At 36.9% G+C, this 18663-nt stretch overlaps 1 protein-coding gene across 1 annotated transcript in view; it reads left to right on the forward strand.

Moving 5' to 3' along the window:
- Window positions 1-18663, forward strand: part of ADGRB3 (adhesion G protein-coupled receptor B3) — a 439933-nt gene that overhangs the window by 401671 nt on the left and 19599 nt on the right. The window contains exons 27-28 of the mRNA XM_039245799.1: window positions 904-1547; window positions 13417-13452. Coding sequence (XP_039101730.1) covers window positions 904-1547; window positions 13417-13452 — 680 coding nt within the window. The remainder of the gene's footprint in view (window positions 1-903; window positions 1548-13416; window positions 13453-18663) is intronic.

Here is an 18663-nt window from a genome sequence, read left to right on the forward strand (position 1 = left end):
TAGAACTTGTAGAATTCTTTAGGGGAAAAGCCTTTGAGAAAAAGTAAAATTTGTGTGAATATATCCATAATTTCAAAAACTCGTTGCAGTAGATTTATGGAGAACCTTCTCTGGTAATCTGCTTTTTCCCTAAAAGCATATGCAGAGTTGTTTAAGAATAGGGTGCTGAGGGGCACCTGGGTGGCTCAGTCGGTTAAGCATCCAACTTCGGCTCAGGTCATGATTTCATGCTTCATGGGTTTGAGCCCCTTGTCGGGCTCTGTGCTGACAGCTAGCTCAGCGCCAGGAGCCTGTTTCGGATTCTGTGTCTCCCTCTCTCTCTGACCCTCCCCTGCTCACGCTGTCTGTCTCTCTCTCTCTCAGAAATAAATAAAAATATTAAAAAAAATTTTAAACAATAGGGTGCTGAGATTTTTGAAAGTACATTAATCAACTTTCCAATAAGTTTTAGTTATGGACTACCTGAGAATCAATAAACATATGAAAATATATCCAAATTAATAAAGAGTGATTGAGTAATCTGGACCATCTACAAACAATAGATATATAGTCTTTAAAAAAATTTTTTTAAATTTTTTAATGTTTATTATTGAGACAGAGAGAAACATAACATGAATGGGGAAGGGGCAGAGAGAGAGGGAGACACAGAATCTGAAGAAGGCTCTAGGCTCTGAGTTGTCAGCACAGAACCTGATGTGGGGCTTGAACCCATGAACCGTGACATCATGACCTGAGTCGAAGTCGAACACTTAACTGACTGAGCCACCCAGGCGCCCCAGATATATAGTTTCTAAATATTATTATTTTATTTTATTAAGGAAATTAGTAGAGGGACAGCAAAATACAGCAATGAAAAAATATCCACTAACTGTCTTTTCTGAATTTTTATATCCTAATTTATAGTGCTTCACAAGGACATTGGTCCTTGCCGAGCAGCAACAATAACAGGAACACTCTCTAGGATTTCTCTAAATGATGATGAAGAAGAAAAGGCAACAAATCCTGAAGGGCTAAGCTATTCAACACTGCCTGGAAACGTTATTTCCAAAGTCATTATCCAGCAACCCACCGGTATGCACATGCCCATGAGTATGAATGAGCTGGGCAATCAGTGTTTGAAAAAAGAGAACAGCGAATTGCGAAGAACTGTGTACTTATGTACGGATGACAATTTGAGAGGAGCTGATATGGACATAGTCCATCCTCAAGAAAGAATGATGGAAAGTGACTATATTGTGATGCCCAGAGGTTCTGTAAATACCCAGCCATCAATGAAAGAGGAAAGCAAAATGAATATTGGTATGGAAACCTTGCCACATGAAAGGTTATTGCACTACAAAGTGAATCCTGAATTCAACATGAACCCCCCTGTAATGGACCAGTTCAATATGAACTTAGATCAACACCTTGCACCCCAGGAACATATGCAGAATTTGCCCTTTGAGCCTCGCACAGCTGTGAAGAATTTCATGGCCTCTGAGTTGGATGATAATGCAGGACTATCAAGAAGTGAAACTGGGTCAACGATATCAATGAGTTCATTAGAGGTAAGCAACAGAATAAACCTTTCCTTGATATTTGAAATCGTTGATATTTGAGAAATTGACTCATGTGACGCTGGATTGAGAGAAAAGAGTCATATTACCTCACACAAATGTTTTAGGCATGTTGGGATTAAGATTCTAGACATACTTTTTTTTTCCAGTAGTACATCAGAATGCCCTTTCTCAAGATCATGTTTTAAAAAGGGAGTCCTCTATAATTAAAAGGATAACTATCGGTCATAATTCTTTCATAATGGGAACCAAGTAGAGCTCTCATAATAGAAAAAATAGAAGATCCTCCTGGTGTTTCTCAGGTACTAGAGATCCTTTTGGTGATTAAAGTAGTTCCTGTATGGCATTACAAACTTAAAACCAAAATCTGGGTTTTCTGTGTGAGGGCATCCATTAACAATACCAAAATTGGAATGTTTCTGTGGGGTCTTCCATTACACTAATTACAAATTCTATTATTATGTTAGGTCAATATCCTCCAGAGTAAATGTTGTGATCTTAGCTCTTGAATAATGATGACCACTAAAACTTTTTATCTTAAATTACAAACTCTCAGGAGGGATGTATATTGATCAGGTTAAGAGTCAGGACGCTCAGGTCCAACCACATTGCTTTTATAAAAAAGCATATTCCCCTCAGCTTCTTTTTTACTCATAAAGTGAAGTACAGAGTAGTCAAATGTTTTCAGTATCATTCATACTATATTTCAGTTAATCAAATAAGATCTAAGGAAAGTGTCTTGCTTTTTTGTGATATGCATCATATTACTGTTTTATAAGTGCCCTTTGTATCTTGAAATTTTGCTGAAAACTACATCTATTACATATGTTTAGTATACAATACTGGTCTATTACATATGTTCAGTATACAATACAATACATGCATTCTTTTTTTTTTTTTTTTTTTTATTTTTTTTTTTTACAAATAGTTTATTGTCAAATTAGTTTCTACATAACACTCAGTGCTCATCCCCAAAGTGCCCTCCTCCATGCCCATCCCCCCCTCCCCCCCACATCCATCAGTCCTCAGTTTTTGTCAGCATTCAAGAGTCTCTCATGGTTTGCCTCTCTCCCTTTCCCCCACCATTTCCGCCCTTCTTCTCCCGCTTGTTCCTCCGTCAAGTTCCTCCTAATCCTCCTATACGTGCAAACATATGATATTTGTCCTTCTCTGCCTGACTTATTTCGCTCAGCATAACACCCTCAAGGTCCATCCATGTTGCTACACATGGCCAGATTTCATTGTTTCTCATTGCCATGTAGTATTCCATGGTATAGATAAACCACATCTTCTTGATCCATTCATCTGTTGATGGACACTTAGGCTCTTTCCATGTTTTAGCTATTGTGGAGAGTGCTGCTATGAACATTGGGGTACATGTGCTCCTATGCCTCAGCATTTCTGTATCCCTTGGGTAAATTCCTAGCAGTGCTATTGCTGGGTCATAGGGGAGTTCTATTGTTAGTTTCCTGAGGAACCTCCACACTGTTTTCCAGAGGGGCTGTACCAGTTTACATTCCCACCAACAGTGTAGGAGGGTGCCCGTTTCTCCACATCCTCGCCAGCATCTAGAGTTCTCTGATTTGCTCATTTTAGCCACTCTGACTGGCGTGAGGTGGTATCTCAGTGTGGTTTTGATTTGTATTTCCCTGATGAGGAGGGATGCTGAGCATCGTTTCATGTGTCTGTTGGCCATCTGGATGTCCTCTTTGGAGAAGTGTCTGTTCATGTCTTCTGCCCATTTCTTCACTGGGTTGTTTGTTTTTCGGGCGTGTAGTTTGGTGAGTTCCTTATAGATTCTGGATATTAACCCTTTATCTGATATGTCATTTGCAACTATCTTTTCCCATTCCGTTGGTTGCCTATTAATTTTCTGGGTTGTTTCCTTGGCTGTGCAGAAGCTTTTAATCTTGATGAGGTCCCAACAGTTTATTTTTGCTCTTGATTCCCTTGCTTTTGGGGATGTGTCAAGTAAGAAGTTGCTGCGGTGGAGGTCAAGGAGGTTGTTTCCTGCTTTCTCCTCTAGGGTGTTGATAGTTTCCTGTCTCACGTTCAGGTCCTTTATCCATTTTGAGTTGATTTTTGTACATGCATTCTTTTTTATGTATTACAATTGTTTTAATATTCTAGATCATTTCATAAGACACTAGTTAGGGAAAGACACTAGAACTGGTTGCTTCCCCTTTCCATCAGAAATGTGATGATCACTGTATGTTCTAGTGTTCAAAAGTTCCCAGAGGCAATTATACCTCCCTACTCCTCTCAAAGCCATTCCTTCTACTACATCCACATGAAGAGATATCCTATAAGGCTAGAGTAACTTGGTGAGTGGTGTGATTTTGAGATTTTTTTTTTACCCCAACTGGACCAAGGAACTTCTAGACTAAAATGGGATCAGAATAAATTCCTAGATTTTAGATCAACTCTAAATAGAATGGTGTTTCTGAGAAGAATCATCCCTTAGAACCAAAGGATAGGAGCAGTAAGGCCAAGTTAACTCTAGAGTGCCAAGAGCTCCCACTCGACAATGCATTCCACCCTTCTCAATTAACAGAATAGCTACTATTTCTCTGTTTCTAACTGGTGTATCACAGAAACTAGCAGATCTACTCTAGTAATGACTACTACATAAGCACAAATTGCATAACGTTTATACAAAATCACAAAAGTTTCAAAAGGATTTTCAGTGAGCGTGCATATAATACTATAACACCCTAAGTAAGCATAATTATGATGTACTACACAAAAATCATAATGACCATATGGAGTCTTCTATATAGAATGGCTCTTTAAAATGAGCTACAGGGTTAGAATGGACATATATTAAAATATCTGCTTATTATAAAAATGCTTTCCATCTAAAGCCTAAAAACCCTTCTGGGTTTGAGATTGTACAGGTTGTGTGTGCTTGCACAATAGACTGAATTTCCAAGTGCTGCTTTGTTCAGTTTGTAATTTTTCCAAATCTCCGTATCCTTATTATTAACTATAAGCATCATGTGTAACTGTGATTCAGCCAGAAGATCTGCATTTAAATGACTTAGAGATCACAAGGCTTACATCTTGAAAAGGAAGAAAATTCAGGATTCAGAATGAAAATTCAGGTCCTCATTTTCATTCTTTAAAAGAATTTAATAGTAATTGCTTATGGGTAACCATTTTAGGAGACAGCTGAAAGAGAATATATAGATGTGGGAATGAATAATAAAAATTAGCATTTATATAGCATCTTTCATTAGTAGATCCTCAAATCACCTTAAAAACATGAATTAATTAATCTTCACAACACCTCTGTGCAATGGATAAGTTGTTATAATCCTTGAAGTAAAGTCATTTATTCAAGGTTACAGAGCAAGTGCATAGCACATCTAGGAAAAGAATCTTCCTGTCCTGATCAATTTTAGACTGTCTAAAAGAGACAGTAATGTGTCTGGACATTAGCAGGAGAGCAACTTTAAAGTTTCATTTTAACCCTTGACAGACACATGGTCTTATGGTGAATAAAGACATGAAATGGGTAAAGTATAGGCATACAGAACTGGCAAATTTTAGAGACAGGGCTGTAGGCCATGCAAATAAAGTGCTTTCCTTATGAGCAGAATGATGCAATGTCAGATTGAGTTATTAGCTCTGCTAGACTGTATCTGCAGAGCCAACTAGTGGGGGAAATGATGTCCTGACATTAGAGAAAAAGCCAAAAGGTGGCTGAAGTATCAGCTGAAGTATAAAGAGGAGATCAACAGTAGCCAGGAGGTACTTGGAGTCAGAAGACAATGTGAAGATGCAAATGGGTGAATATGTGAATGACATGAGGCCCAAACCATAGAACAGCTTGAATCGTCTCCCCCTCGAGTGAGAAGGAAGATGGCAGCCACAGGAACATCCAGCCTGGGCAGCTGAAGCAGCAGAAGATGGTCAGGTGCATCAGGATCCTTCCAAGGATAATAAAAAAAAAAAACAATATTCATATTAATTCAGGAAGTTTCCTCCAGAGGAGTGGGTATTCACAAATTGCCATGGTGGGAAGTAGGGGGGGGGGCAGAAAGAGAAGGTAAAAGCTGCCAGTTGTGGCACAGGATGTGATATTCATAAGGAAAAGAGAAGGCAAAGGAAAAATGAGATTTGAGGGAGAGACAAAGAAAGCCAAAGAGTGTGTGTGTGTGTGTGTGTGTGTGTGTGTGTGTGTGTGTGTGAGAAAGTGTTTATTCAAAGAAGCAGGACACAACAAAGAAAGAGGGAGGCACCTCAACCCTGAAGGCAGTGCTAGCAGAAAAGGTTCCAGCCTCCAGGGGGCTTTGTTTAGCTAGCCCTCAATTATTTATTGGGTGTAAACAAGTTTGATAAGTGCATGAACTTCCCTGGCATAAAAACATATCCAGATTTCCCCCTTCCTAATATTACCTTCTTTTTTAATGTGTGGTCTTCCATCTTCCAAACTATTTAAACAATTCTGAAAATTTTAGTTTCTAAAAGATTTAGTTTCCACAGTGATGGGATAATTATGATTTTCTTACCATAGAAATCCTCACAATGGCTCCAGCTCTCCATGTCCTTTAAGTGCTTTAAGGTTAAGAAGAATAAAATTGTCATCAGCACTTAAATCATTCACCTTCAAAAACGGGGAAAAAATGTGTTGATATTTGAAGTGTATATAAAGCAAATAACCACTAGGTGCTACAGAACAAGTGGGGGGAAATGGAGGTATTCTAGTTATCAAGCCATTGTGAGGACTATGAAACAGAGTTTAAATTTTGGATTGTGGTTCTACTTATTTTTTGAAAAAAGCCTAGAGATATCATTGTAGGAAGATAGGTATTTGCTTTTGAATCTTTGGAACAGTGGCATTTATTCCACAGCCTGTAGCTGTTAGATTTAAATAGGAAACATTTCCTAACTCAAAACTTTTCCCAGTTTCTATGCATGTCCTGGGCTTATTTGGCACATGGTCCCCTGCATCACTCATAGTTGATGCTGATTCCTGTGACTCTGGCTGAGAGAGAAGGTTGGCCACTAGGAAGCACTAGGGAGAGATTGGAGGTGGGCAGAGGAGAGAATCCCAGGATATTTCTCCCCTGCTGTTTCTGCTTTAAGCGGCACCTTGTGTCTCTTTAGCTGCTGTTCCAGAAGGCTTCCAGCTTCTTCCACGTGTGTCAGCCTCTGGACCCAGGTCACAAGGCCATCTCCCTTTGTCCAGCCTTAGGGGATAGTCTCTTCTGCTAATCTCTGGGTTACTTCAGGATCCTGTGTGTGGCTTCTCAGCTCCACCATCTCTTGAATTCTTATGGAACAGTTTGCTCTGATGTAAATACATTAAGTAGTTCCTCTTATTCTCCTGACATACTTTGCCTTGATTCTTCTTATTCATGAAGAAACTCTTAATGACTAATCAGAGTTAGGTAGTAGATTATAAAATGATTTTAGCAAAAGCAGAAAGTTTGCCACTCGAGCTTTTCTGACCATGTCAGTGTGAACTTAACTATATATATCTGAAAACATTGTCAGATAAGTCCCTTTCAATTTATAAATGCGTACAAAGGGACACCAATCTAGGCTAAATTTTTATACTCCAGTTTTCCTCTGGACGTGAATTATAGAGCTCTCACTATAATGGTTTTTAAAGGTAAAACATTTTAGCTATAATGTCACATCACAGTTGCCTCCCTTAGAGCTACTGTGTGGATCAAATTAGATAATGGATGTGAAAACCCTTTAAAAATTGTAAGAAGCACTTCGGATGTAAGGTTGTGTTATTATTATATCATTACCATTATATCTTGAATTTCTGTGAAGAAGCTTGAATGCTGTACTAAATCGATATTTAGGACTTTAGACAAAATATTATGGCTTCACTTGGGAGCTGAGAGACTGTCACTAGCAGAAACCATTATAGAACTGACCATTGTGCAGAAGCCATGTTTTCTTTTTTACATTTTTTCCTCACATAGCTGTGGTGAAAGGGTGCCTCACCCTTCTTTAGTGTTTTATTCTTGCTCCTCGATTGGGGAATTTTGTCATTTATGTAGGCATACCAACAAAACTGGCTGAAATAAAAGTCATTTTTCAAAATTAATTATCTTCAGGTATTATTTTCATAGATATTATGAATAGATTTGGTATCCAAGCTTTCTCATTGAACGTGTCCACAGCTTGCTCTGCAATGAAAGTTTTAATGGCAGTTGTATTGCCATTTATTAGTCACTGCAATTTATCCCCTGCAGTGAATTTTCTAGTGTCTTGTCCAGCTTAATTTGAAGTGACACAATGAATTATTCCCTTTGAGAAATTATTCATCATTCTAGAGGATTTAGATATGGAGAGATGCCTTAATGCATATACTTGCTAAGTATTCCTCTGTGTAGCCTCATACTCTTATTCATTTTCTTACTCTTAAATCATCCTGAATTTTTTTCCCTTCTATTAGTGATAAGCCTACATTCCCCGAAATTGTCTTGATCCTTTTGGCTGTCAATTCATCCATTCATAATGGTTTTCTTTGTGTATTTAGTCTGCCTGCTTATCTAAATTCTCCCAAAGAATGAGAAAAACAAAATAAAAATAAGAAACAAGTCACATTATTTTGGACTTGTTTAGCTGCCAGAGTGTACTACCTCCTTCAATTATTCATCAATAATTTTGTGAATTATTGTGCCAGGCCCTTTTGCAGATGCTGGGGATATAAAAGTGATCAAGGTGGATGTGGATCCTGTCCCTGTGGTAAATACACCCCATGGAACAGACAGATAACTAACTGTTAACAAATGGATACTCTAAAAGAGTGTGCTGGGCTGGGGAAGAACCATGGAATGTGAAGAAGATACTTCTTTTGATAAAGTGGTCTGAGCCTTCTGAAGTGCTGTATAGGGTGAAGTTAAAGAAGGGGCATGACCTATGAGGATCTGGAGTGTGAGGGGGTGTTTCAGGCAAAGGCCGCAGTACAGAGGTCCTGAAATAGGAAAGAGCTTGAGATACTTTCACAGGATTAGAAGACCTGCCGAATAGGGGTGAGCTCCGTATGATGTGATTGGCATAGGAAAAAGAAACTAGATTTTGCAGAGCCTTGTGAAAACAATGGAAGCAAACAAAAACTCTTAAGTGAAAGATTGTCGTGATCATTTCTCCATCCATCCATCCTTTTGATGGCTTGGAGGAAAGGATTAGGATCCAATGATATTAGGAAAAGGAGTAATGCAGAAAGCCGGAGGACAGTTAGGGAGCAACTAAAGTTGCCCAGATAGGCGAGGTGAATGTTTTTCACTATAGAGATGAAAGTGAAGATGGAGAAGAGTACGTGGATCAAGAGAGAATTCAGAGGTGGAACAGTTAGCACTTGCTGCTGGATGTGATATGTAGGGCGAGAGATGTAGGAAATGAAGCCTGACTCCTAAGTTGCTGACTTGACCAACTAGATAGCCGACATTTTCTGTGATGGGACAGACATGAAGGAGGAAAAGGGTGTTTGGAACTTAAAAGATGGAATTTGCCACCATGGGATGAATGCTATTATTGAGGAGAGAAGATGAGAAAATAGAGAACTCAGGAACTCAACACATAGATGGCAGGGTCATAAAGAAGAGCCAGCAAAAGACACTCGAAAATGAGCTATAGCCAACAGGAGGGAGGCAAGGAAACGCTAAAATGATGTGTTTTAATGAGGAGATGATTAAATTTCAAAAGCTTCTGAGAGTTAAGCAAGGTAAGGACAGAAGGTGGACCTTGAAATTGACCAGATGGAGCTCATCAGAGACCTTGCAAGAAGAATTTTAGTGGAGTGTTGAGGACAGAATACAAGTAAGGATGAGTTCTACGTGGAAAATTAAGAAAAGGAAACCACATAGAAGAGCCGATGAGATTTTTTTGTTACCTACTATGACAAAAAGGATATTTGTAACAAGTTATTTGAGAAATTGGGGTTTATATAGACAGGTTTATATCTTCATAAAATATTTTAATATCACCCTGGCATATTTTTTTACCATTTATTTATTTTTGAGAGAGAGAGAGAAAGACAGAATGTGAGCAAGAGAGGGACAGAGAAAAGACCCAGAATCCAAAGAAGCCTCCAGGCTCCAGACTCTGAGCTGTCAGCACAGAGCCTGATGCAGGGTTCGAACTCACCAACCATTGAACTCATGAACCATGAGATCATGACTTGAGCCCAAGTCAGACACTTAAGTGAATGAGCTACCCAGGCACCCCCTCCCTAGTTTATTTTAAATTTATTATGTACCAATTCTTCAGTTGTCAACTTAATCAGAAAAAAAAATTGTCATGATTTGATCACTTTTATTAATTGAGTCCAATTTTTTAAACATATAACCACTATTTCTAACCACTTTACAATAACTTCCCAGCAAGCTCAAAGGGACATTTGAATAAACATATAAGTCAGTCATAGTTTCTACAAACTTCAGTGCTTTGAAATACTTTCCAACATACTGCCTGTATACCAAGGATAACAGAATTGAACACGCTGGTTCTTGCATTATACCACATTTTTCCATGATTTTATCTAAAATAAACTAGATTTTGCACTGGGAGACACATCATGGAAGTGGAGGTCGGCTACTGTTTGTTACTGTATCATTTCTCATGAAGTATCCCATATTAGATGGTTTTTAAGTTATTGTAATCATCACAAATAATTTTATAATGCCATTAGATTATTTTCTCATTAGACTTTTTCTTTTAAAATAGAATTGACAAATAAAAGTTACTCCGTTTGACCCTACTTCATGGCTAGAAAGTGTCTGTCCCACTGCTATCAGCCTTGGATTGCCTGGGTCCTCGAATGTTATTCTTGCTGAGTTCTAGTAACAATCAGCAAACTATCACAGGCATCTTGGCTATAAAATATTACCACTCTTACCAATGAACAAGAAGTGAGAGACACTGGATTTGGAGTTAGAAGACCTGAGTGTGAATCTCAGCTCGTTAGCTTACCACCGTTGTGAGTGAACAAGTCATTTTAACTATTCTGGGACTCAGTTTTCCTAATTCATAGAATAGATATAAAAAATAATTCTTTCCTGACCATCCCACAGGGCAGTTAGCATGTTCAAATGTGAAAGCACTTTATAAACTATAAAAGGTTGGAACATTTGGTCAGTATTGTGGTGATATGAATTAGATGACACAAAGTTTAACTTCCTTCGGGCTCTGAAAATCTACCACATTTTTTCCATTCTCTAATTTTTAAGTCTTTACTGCTCACCCCCCACCATCTTTAGGCTCTTTTGATTAAAATCTGCTTCATTGTTTATTTCTTTGTCTAATCCTTTAAGGCTGCTAGTTCTGCTCTACCTTTACGTTAGAATTTAATTTTAATAAGATTAGAAGAGAGGTAAATCTATTCATAGGAATATATCCATTTTCTTTTTCATATTTCACATCAACATGGGTGCATAGGTGACATCTGCTGTCAGAAGCAGATTCTCTCTCTGGTGTTCTTCTAGATTCTCATCTTTTGTTCCTAAAATATGGAACCTTTAGTGACATGTGCCATCAGCATGTCCCATCCTCAGGCTACACAGCTTTCATTCAGAAACATTGCAACATACTGTTGTTACCACCTTTGACAACAGAGAAGCCCTCAATGCCAGCAGCAGAAGGGCCTCTTCCTACTCTGCTAGCTAGCTGAAACTTCCTCATAAGATCTCACTATTTAATTTTCAAATGGAACTCAAAGCTCATGACTAATGTTCTATAACAACTGCTTAAAACTGTTTCCATGCTTGCATTTTGCTGTATGAAGAAAAGAATTTTGCTTAATGTATACTTACAAAACTGTCCTGCTGAGTCGCAGTGCCAAGAAGGCCAAGCATTCAAGAGCAGAATGGAAACACTGACATTTAGCATTGATACTGCAGAAAACTACTATGCACTACATTGGAGCCTGATTTTTTTTTACAGCACAGATCACAATAATGGCGGGAGATGGCAAAGGAGGCCTAGGTTAAATGCCTTCCTACATACTTTTCTCCTTCCAGTATGTCACCAAGGCTAGGCTACAGTGACTGGAGACAGGAAACAAAGTGACCATCAACATGCTGTTTCCATTTAATAAAGCAGTGTCTTCAGGGGCACTGGGTGGCTCAGGTAATGACCGTGTGGTTCATAGGTTCAAGTCCCATGGTCGGGCTCTGTGCTGACAGCTCAGAGCCTGGAGCCTGCTTCAGATCCTCTGTCTCCCTCACTCTCTGCCCCTCCCCTGCCCATGCTCTGTCTCTCAAAAATGAATAAACGTTAAAAAAAATTTTAAATAAAACAATCTCCTTCTCAACACTCTCCTTGATCATACCTGAAGACTGGATACCGTGATCCAGCTCCACTGTAATCAAATAATTTCAAAGCTTTTATACTTTATTTTTAAACAAAATCTTTCTTTTAGTATATATTTTTTCTGTCTAGTGAAGCATGCTTTGGGAAGTTGGTTATATAGGGAAGTTCTGGTTCTACGGTGACATTGTAACTCTAGCTGCAGAAATGGGGGCATATTTGTCAATAAACTACATTGATTTCTGTCTCTACTATTTAGCAGTTTCAAGCATCTCTCAACTATCATGTGCGGTGTTCCCTGTTAGGTTACCAAAACTTAAGATAGGTATTAGAATAGCAGAAGAGAAAAAAAATCAAAGACATTTGCCTAAAGGTTTACATATTCAACTGCCTAAATATTGTTTTTAGTAATTATTTTCATCCCCAGTTCATCCAAAAAAAATCCAAATTAAAAAAAAATTTCTGGGATGTGTGAGTGGCTCGGTCAGTTAAGCATCCAACTCTTGGTTTCAGTTCATCTCATGATCTCATGGTTCATGAATTCAAGCCTCATATTGGGCTTCCATGCTAGCAGTTTGGAGCCTACTTGGGATTCTCTCTCTCTCTCTCTCTCTCTCTCTCTCTCTCTCTCCCTCCCTCTGCCCCTCCCCCACTCACTCTGTCTCTCAAAATAAATAAACTTTAAAAATTAAAAGAAAAGGCATATTGGAAAATTGCTTTATTCTCTAAATATTTGGAGGACCCTTCTACATTTACTAGGTATCTCCTTCTATACCAAATCCCTCTTGGCACAGGCTACGTATACCTTCCCTACACTGATATTCATAGAATCACATTAGTTTCATTTAAGTAATATTTTCTGATTTTATCAGGTCTACCGCCTAATTATTTTATTAATACATACTGATCCATAACTAGATTCTGGAACTGTTTGAGAGTCAGAGCCATAAGGGACACTGAAATAATTGACATCTACACTTATATTTCACTAGCGTGTGAACTATTTTTTTTTTACTAAATTATAATACTTTAGTTCCTAAGAACTAGCAGTTAGGACTTTCCTATCATGGAGAACCATCAAATACCAAAAAAAATGTGGGTGAGACATACAGAACTTTGGGACTCAGACAGAAGGCCAGAGAGAGTTTGGTAGAAATGAAGACTGAGGTAGGCTGGTGGGAAGTCTTAAGAGGTGTATATGATGTTTTCCTATATACCTTTTACTCCTTTGTGTCTCTAAAATAAAAATTATAGTTTTGCTGTCATAGACCTGAGGTCTCCTTCAAGATTGAAAGTTGTGTGTAAATTCACATTTAAAAAACATTCTCCTTGCTGAAAAAATTAAGAGGTCAGGATGAGAAATATTCTGTATTTTTATATTATTTAATTTTAATGGAAGTTCAAAGTAAAAATGAAATCCTATGGATGGAAGAATGTGAAACTATAAAAATTTCCACATTATTCTTACTTGAAGGAAATACTTGTAATACAAAGGTACAGGATATTTAATTGAAAATAATTTTCATTTTGTTTGACTAAACATAACTTTATTTTGGTTTTTCTTCTTTTTAAAAAAATCTAACAGAGAAGAAAATCACGATATTCAGACCTTGACTTTGAGGTAAGTTTCTGTGGATTTTTAAAATAATTTTAATTGCTTTGATTCAAAATTGACACACAATTCAACGTATTGCTCTGCAGTATGTAGGGGCTCTCTTCTTTAAAACAAATGAGAAATCAAACATTTTTAATTAAATTATTACTGTAAAGATAGTAGAAAAAAAATTTTACGTTCTAATTGCCTTAGATGTGTGATAAACTGAGATTTTCCAGACAGGGAATCCATTTTATAAATACTAAGATAAATGGGTAATTTATGGTAAAGGTTTAATTTGATCAATTCAGTTTGTTATGAGGTAAGAGTGTTAGTTTCTTCATTTTTCATACTTACAACAGTTATATTGGTTTTACCTCAGTGACTACTTGCAGAGAGCCTGTAAGAATGCTTTGGCTGGTTAGCTAGGCTTTCTCTGGGAATTGCCTTGTGTATTCACTCCTCTTATTCAGGGTCTCAGTGCTACATTCCAGATTCTTTTTTTCAATACAAGTATTGGTTCAGTGTGCTCCTGTGTTCAGTAAATGCCTTTTTACAGATATAAACAAGATGAAGATGTTCATTTTCCAATTTGCATTGAATTTATATTGATGTTGTAATATCGATGCTAGAAATTACTGAAATCATACCATTTGAGCAGCTTATGCTAAGCACAAAATTAATGATGTTTGAGCGTCACATAAAAGGCACTTATGCATCTTGATAATTGGGTATGATTCATAGCCTGCTGACATAATTGGATATAATACATTATAAATTTCTCCAGCATATTTGTACTGTGTTGATGCTTACATGGAACTTGATACTCTTAGCTGATATTCCTAAAATTGTGGAAACCTCTTGGAATATGGGAACTTCTAAATCAATCATTTTGTTGATGTAGATGAATGTTGTAGCTCAGCAATAATATATCAGGTATCAAAAGTTGGACTTAGCAGTTTTTATTTACTGCAATGGTAAACAGGCTCTGGTTTTACCCTGAATAGAGTCCGTAAAGAATTGGTCTTTTTAGGAAAATTTCAGAGTACAAGAAACAAAGTAATGATAACCTGGCTTCAATGATTATATGGAAAAATTTCCTACTGATGTGTCTCAGTTTTAGCAACCTGGCATAGGATAAAAAACGTCATCATATCTTGTTTTGGTCTACAAAGAAAAAACATTCAGCAATTTCCACTTTTAGATTTTTTTACTGCCTTTTAAGGGACAAATATTTTTTCCTATTCTTTAACCCAAAATTGAGGATCATTGTGTATATATTTTTTGTCCCTAAAACATTAAGTTATATTAGTACAAAGGAAAGGATATGGGAATTAACTCATGAGGCATCAGTGACAAAATATAGTAAAAACCTAGATCTAAAATTAAGCCTCAGTGCAACCAACCAAAGCTACGTAATCACAAACTCTGAAAAGAAATCTGATCATTTGTGTCCCTTGGAGCATTAGAAAAACTTTTCCTTTTTCATATATTCTCTATATGAAATATAGCAGATCCCTTAAGCTGATGCTTTTTTCCTGCTGCTTAGCATCCAAATGTATAGCCATGATATTATCAAAACACTTGCTGATAATGGAAGGATGTTGCAACACAGCAGCCCTGGATAGTTAGCTCTTCTATTGCTGTAGTTATTGCATGATTATGAGAAGTGTAAAATATGAGGGTAGGGTGGGGGCATGATGAAGAGCCCGACTTGCCTCCCTCCCCTTTAATTCAGGCTTGATAAATTTTGTTTATGTCAAATTACTTGATAGTCCCCCAACTCCCACCCTATAAGCCTTCCCACACAATGGTCGACTTGGGCATTTTGCCACTGACAAGCAGATTTGCCTCCTGGGCTCCTGAAAATATCTTCCCTTTAGGCCTCATACAGTCCCCAGAGTCTATACATAATAACAATATTCTCTTAACTCATAAAACATTACCTAGTAAGTGTTGTACCTGGGGAAAAACCCTTTCATGTTGCCAGTCTCCAAGACAACACTGTAGTTTTTGAATAAATAGAGCAGAGTGTTGATTAGCCTTAATGGTTTAACATCAATTCTTACTTTCAGAAATGTATACAGAAAATACTGTAGTGATATTCCTTTGTTCTGTGACCAAACCCCTGACTGGATTTGCATTCCCAGCTCCAAGCAGAGATCTGGTATATAGTGTCAAACTTAAAAAAGTAAATAACAAAGGTTATCAAGCAGCACATGAGTTTATTTGGGAATTGGAATTCAGGACATGCAAGCCTGGAGAGGAGAAGAAGTTGGGAGGCACTATTTTGAACAAAAGTTCACTAGAGGAAAATGAGAGAGTTCCCAGGACTGGCACCTTCTCACTGGCTGTAGGAAAGGACAGCTTGCTGTTGCTGGGCCCAGGGGAAATCTTCCTTCTGCTGAAATACACAAGTTATGACTGTGGTAGTATGTGAAAGAGCTCCTCACTCAGGACTTCCAACTCCATTAGAAGGAGGTTTCCTATGTTTATTTTCACTTTATCCCTTTTGGCCAAGATCTTGGCCTTTAAAAAAATTTGTTCTAAATTTCAGAGTTTATTCCCCTTAGTAATGGCCTGGGAGATACAGGTGATGGTTTTATTTTACCAGGCCAATGCCAGCATAAAGGAAACAAGGGGTAAAGAAAGACTTTTATGTTTAAAGTATGAAGTCTTGATCCAGTGTCTTAAGTGGAAGCAGTCTGCCTTGAGGTCAGCTGCTTCTCTTGTAGATGTCCAGGGTTTGTACAGGACCAGAGGTCAGGTGCAGCCATCTTTAACTGTGGATGTATATCCCATTATCAAGCCCCTGAAGTCTGGCTATCATTGGCTAGTGAGGAGGACCTGGGATAGTTCCTTTCAAGGAGGCTCAAGGGCAGTCTTTGTTCTTATTCATTCCGAATCAGAAGCATGGGAAAAAATTGTAAATGTTAGTTTACAGAGTCACAGCCATGTATTTGCAAAAACCAGGAGAATTTAGGATCTAGTATAGTTTATTAACAGGATTAGAATCTAATATAGACAGAAGTGCAAACATAATTTTTCTTTCTATACTTACTGATGTTTTTTACCAAAGATAATCATAGCAAAACTAATTAGTTTGCATTACATTTGGCCTGTTTCCACAAGTGTAGCAAGAATAGTGGTTGACCATATAAGCTCTTTTTAAGACTGCTCTGCTAGGACCTTGTAAGCAAGGTGCCAGGGCGACTTTTCTGAGGAGCTTTACTGGCTCCATAAAGTCAGCCTTAGTTTCTTAAAAGCTGTCCTGTCAAATCTGAGACTTTGCACATCTCTCTCGAAATAATACAATGAGAGCCTTGGTAAAATAGCCCATATTTCCAATTGCTATTACAAGAGGAACAGATTCTCATTGAATTTATGCAAATAGCTAGCTGCATTGCCATATGATCCAAATTCTGAAGGGATCAGGTAGGGAGGAAAACAGATATTTCACCTTTGTTTACAAAGGTATGTTTTACCAAACTGCTGTCTTTGATAGATAGTTTTAAAGAGAAGAAGGTTTTCTTTTAATGTTGAAAGCAAAACAGTAAAGGACCAGCAATGTGTCAAAAATAGAAGTCATAAAATTATAATCCTTCTTAGTTCATCCTTTTCCAAGTTATTCTTGTTTCGCTTGAATCCAGTGTTTCATTAGTTCTAGAAACTTTTACCCAGTTCAATTTTGTAATCTCAAAGTTATCAGAAACCTGCACTTTTTCTGAGCCCTTTCCATGAATCTCTTTGAAGACAAGTCACTTCTGTAGGTTCACTCTTATAAAAAAGCATTAGAGTAAAACTGTAACTCCCCGAAAATGGTAAAAGCCTTAAACTGCCCATTATTAAAGATCTGATACAAGTTCATTATAATGGAGTTGACAAGAAAATTTGGTTTTCTGTATAACATTTTAAGATAATAACTGATAACATTATACCAAGATATCAGATTTCCAGGAATTTCATATAATTTCTGTAATACTAACATTAATCACATTCACCTGCATCACATGACCTAAGATGGTTTATCATCACTTATTTTAAAATGTTTCTCATGTAATTTAATATACCAAATAAGCCTAATGGGTTTAACCTCTCTCTTTTTATAAGGCAAAAGAACAAGTCTATTGAGATGTGTGTTAGGGACCTCTTAGAAAACTCAAAGTTAGTACAAGGTCAAAAAGGCTATTTAGAATTGGATTTGGGGAAGTTTGTCAAAAATATCAAAAGGTTTTAAAACACTTGGTTAAATAGGATCATAGGTCACTATGAAACAATACTTAGTTATCCATTTAACCATGGTAATAATGGAAGATGTTAAAAGGCAAATACAGAAAGTCACATAGTTCTGAGTAAAAACTTACATACTCAAAGACTTGATGAGGACAGCAAATACACAAGATTATTTTAACAAAACAGAATCCTTTTTTTTTTAAGCCAGATTACTTTAAAAGATAAAGGAACCCTTATTTACAATCTGTTATCAAAAGCAGCCCAATATTCCAAGAAAAATTTGTCCTTTTATCAGGTAAAAGAAAAATTAGTGTTTAATTTTACATAAATACACTATTAATATTAAAGCTTGTTTTTAAAATCCTTATAATAAATTTTATCCAGCTTGATCATAAATAAAAATTTTTCCCAAGATTTCATTTTTACAGACCTTCTGCCACTTTCTATGTCCACCTTAGTCTGTCCCTTCTATTTCCCTCAACAAAAATGTATCTCCACACTTCATACTTTTTTTTCTCATACCTTTCTAACCAAAACACATACCCTACTTTCCTTATACACAGAAATATATATACTTTCCTTATTGTTTCTAGTAGCTTTAATCACATGTTAACTAGAATTGTTAACATTTAGAAACCTTAATTAGAATTCTTAACTCTTAGAAACCTTATTTTTTTGTGAAAACTAAGCAAGTAATTATGAACTTTTACAGTAGCAAGTAGGTTGGTAATTTCATGAATACATCTCATAATTTCTAGAAACATATGCTCCTTCATAGTACAATTTTTTCAATATGGTAAAAGCACATTCATTTATAGACCCAAATATCTTTCGTCTCTCTGTAAAAAGAAACCAGAATCAGATAAACCTATGTTCAGTAATGTTTCCATTTTCTATCATATTTAGAAAAGATGGCAATATTCAATGAATATCTATCATTTATTTTCACTTAGGAAAACTTTAAAGTTTTAGGTGACCAAAATATATTGGGGAAACTAAAACGTT

The sequence above is a fragment of the Hyaena hyaena genome, unplaced genomic scaffold (genome assembly GCF_003009895.1).
Source record: "Hyaena hyaena isolate Hyena2069 unplaced genomic scaffold, ASM300989v1 scaffold_271, whole genome shotgun sequence".
NCBI lineage: Eukaryota > Metazoa > Chordata > Mammalia > Carnivora > Hyaenidae > Hyaena > Hyaena hyaena.